Source organism: Limulus polyphemus, unplaced genomic scaffold (genome assembly GCF_000517525.1).
Source record: "Limulus polyphemus unplaced genomic scaffold, Limulus_polyphemus-2.1.2 Scaffold3970, whole genome shotgun sequence".
In the NCBI taxonomy this organism is placed as follows: Eukaryota; Metazoa; Arthropoda; class Merostomata; order Xiphosura; family Limulidae; genus Limulus; species Limulus polyphemus.
The window spans coordinates 6,810-9,992 of record NW_013669580.1 but is presented as its reverse complement, the minus strand read 5'-3'; the positions used below and the strand labels follow the sequence as shown (position 1 = coordinate 9,992).

Here is a 3,183-nt window from a genome sequence, read left to right as displayed (position 1 = left end):
CCATTAATATGGTGTTTCAGCAAACAAAAAAGATGGTAATCCAATGGTGCCATATCTGAAGAATATGGTGGGTGGGGGAGAACTTCCCAACCCAACTCCATAATCTTGCATCATGTCAAACGTGCCATATGTGGACGTGCATTGTCATTAAGAAGAACAACACTTTTTTGATTGAGGAGTGAAGGGCATTTTTGATGAAGGGCTTGATTTAAACATTCCAGTTGCTGACTATAGATTTCTGCATTGACAGTTCACTGTGGATTGAGGAGTTTGAAATGAATTACTCCTTTGATGTACCACCAAATGCAAAGCATCACTTTCTGTGGATGGAGTCCAGGTTTTGGGGTCGGAAGTGGTTTTTGTCTAGGACTGAGCCATTGTTTTTGGCATTTAATATTTGCATAGAGAATCCATTTTTCATCACCGGTGACAATTTTGTCCAAAAATGGTTCACGCGCATTACGTGCCAGAAGAGATGAAGCAATGTTCACACGTTGGAAACTATGATCATATGAGAGTTTGTGAGGCATCCAACACCTTCATTATGGAGTTTCCCATATTCCTTAAATGTTTACTTATTGTTTCATTACAGACATGCAATTTCAGGGCCATTTCACGAGTATGTTGCTTGGGTTAGACTCAACAAACATCTTCAGAGCATCAATATCACTTCTAACATGTTGGCCCCTGCCATAATAGTTTTTAAAGCTAAACTCACCTGAATGCAATTTGCTGAACCATTGTTGAGACTTACAAACATTCAAAACATTTCCATAACTTCTTTGATATTCTTTGTGGCTACAGAGGCATTGTTTCCCATCTTGTATTCAAACAGCATCACATGCCAAATGTGTATCTTCTTGTGTGCCATCAATATAAGGGATTAGATTATACTAAACTTTACACCTTATATAGGCTACGCTAATGTGATGTTTAGGCAGTTCATTTAACTATTATACGTGATGTACATTTTTTGGGGTGGTTAATGCAAGTGTTCCAAAACACGACATTCATTTCTTGATGGCCTAATATACTGGAGTAGAAAAAAACTAATGATCCAGCCCAAATTACTTATCATTAACATTTTTTGATTAAAATAAAATCAAATATACAGAAACTTACTTCTATCACATACTTTCACCATTTTCCAGCTTTATGTAAAAAAAAAAGGATCAAATAAACGTTGTGTCACTAAAAGAATCAATCAAGTAATCGAAATTAGGGTCTCTGTTTAACTGTCCAAGTAAACAAAATAATGCCATTATGTTTGTTTTTTGATAAGCACAGACTTACTCAATGGCCTAACTATGCTCTGCACATAACATGTAACAAAACCTGATTCTAAGCTTTATAAGTTGTTTTTTGTAGAAAGGTTAGTAACCAAGGTAATGTATGTGGGTTATCATGATTTAAAATACAAGTACAATTTTGATGGGGATAACTTTAACAATGCTTTAGAAGAAAAGAATCTCGGTGTTTTGGTAGATCAGCCTCTTATGACATCCAAGCAGTGTGCTCATGCTAGTAGTGAGGTAAATAAGGTTTTGGATTTTTTTTATAGAAATATCGAATATAAGACTACATAGATTATAATTTCGTAGTATTGGTCCCTGGTTAAGCCTTATTTGGAGAACTGCCTTTAGTCTCAGGATCCTTACCTTAAAAAAAGAAAGAAAAAAAGGAGCTGTTGGAAAGCTTTTAAAGGAAAGCTGTTAGGATGACACTTGGGATGGAAAGGTTGTCATATAAGGCCAGGTTAAGATCTCTCAAAATGTTTCTCTAATGTAAATTACTTTAGTAGACATTTTGTACAACATCAAAATATTTAATAAAGTCTAACGTTAGGTCGAAGAATAACATTATAAGTTTATTTACTGATAGTATTAAGTACATTAAAATTTAGCCTTAACTAAACTAAAGCAAAAACGTACACAAGTTAAAGTGTAAATTTATATAGGCTGTACTAAATAAAGGCTTAACTAAGGATAGACCTAAGACAAGTGGGCTTATACTACAAGAATTTTAATTGCAGACACGGAAAACTGTAAGTTATGGATATCTTGCTGTTGCAATAAAATACTAATTTAACCGCAAATGTCTGCGGTTCTCTGCCATTTATTATTATTCAGTCATAACGTTAGCAGTAATACTAATAACTCGTATATTAACTGCATATTCCCAATCCTTACCTCGAGGACGGATATAAGTCCTTTAATTAAGGCCTCTTTGTCAATAGGTTGACGATTGATGTCAACTTCAGCAATTTTGAAAACAGCTGAAGTTGCTACAACTGTTGCAAGTTCATCTTTACGAAATTTTCTCAAAATCCTCTTTAGTCGTGTTAGTATAGGATCTACTTCATTGCGATTTACGCTTTGAACGTCGTTGTTAGGTCTAACTGTAGCACTATTTTGAGTTGGAATAGCCAAACCCCCTTCTGACATTTTCGAAGAAAACAAACTTCTCTTACACTAACAGTTTAACTTAAAGTTAAACTAGACATTATATAATTCTATTAAAGTTTAGATCGTCAGGTCAACTTTACTTATACTATTCATAAAAGAGTATGCTACTAATAGTAACATAAATATATCAGTCAAAAGAATCGTGTATTACTAATATCAATCTCAAAATACGTTTACATTTTACGCGCTTCGAAACTTAGCAATTTCGCAGTGGTCTTGTTGCCACCTTTTAACGTAAAATGTAAGCTTAATATTAAAATATATTATCGCAGATATGGTGATGTTTGTTTTTGTACTTAAGCACAAAGCTACACAATGGGCTATCTGTGTTCTGCCCACCACGGGTATCGAAACCCGGTTTTTAGCGTTGTAAGTCCGCAGAAGTACCGCTGTGCCACTGGGGGGCTGATATGGTGATGTACTTTTATGTATATACGAATAGAATATTGTTACGTCTCTGGTCGTTTATTAATTTTCCGTAGAAATTCTTTCCGAGAAACTTCAGCGATACAAGTCCTTTCTTAAATAAAACTAGTTTATTCTTTCTCAACTCAACTTTGCAATACACTTATATTCCACAGTTACATTAACTTAAACGCACAATATAATTCACAACGATTCACGCACTTTACTTACGGTCACTACCGCGCTTGACTCAATTGTCCGTCTCTGTCTGTCTGCAATTCTATTCCGCCTGTCGTTGTTGTTGTTGTTCTTG

At 34.8% G+C, this 3,183-nt stretch overlaps 1 protein-coding gene across 1 annotated transcript in view; it reads right to left on the bottom strand.

Annotated features, from left to right (window-relative positions):
* LOC106470372 (centromere protein N-like) overlaps positions 1-2,669 on the bottom strand; it is a 37,304-nt gene extending 34,635 nt beyond the window's left edge. The window contains exon 1 of the mRNA XM_013930921.2: positions 2,190-2,669. Coding sequence (XP_013786375.1) covers positions 2,190-2,444 — 255 coding nt within the window. The 5' untranslated portion in view covers positions 2,445-2,669. The remainder of the gene's footprint in view (positions 1-2,189) is intronic.
* Between the last annotated feature and the right edge of the window lie 514 nt (positions 2,670-3,183).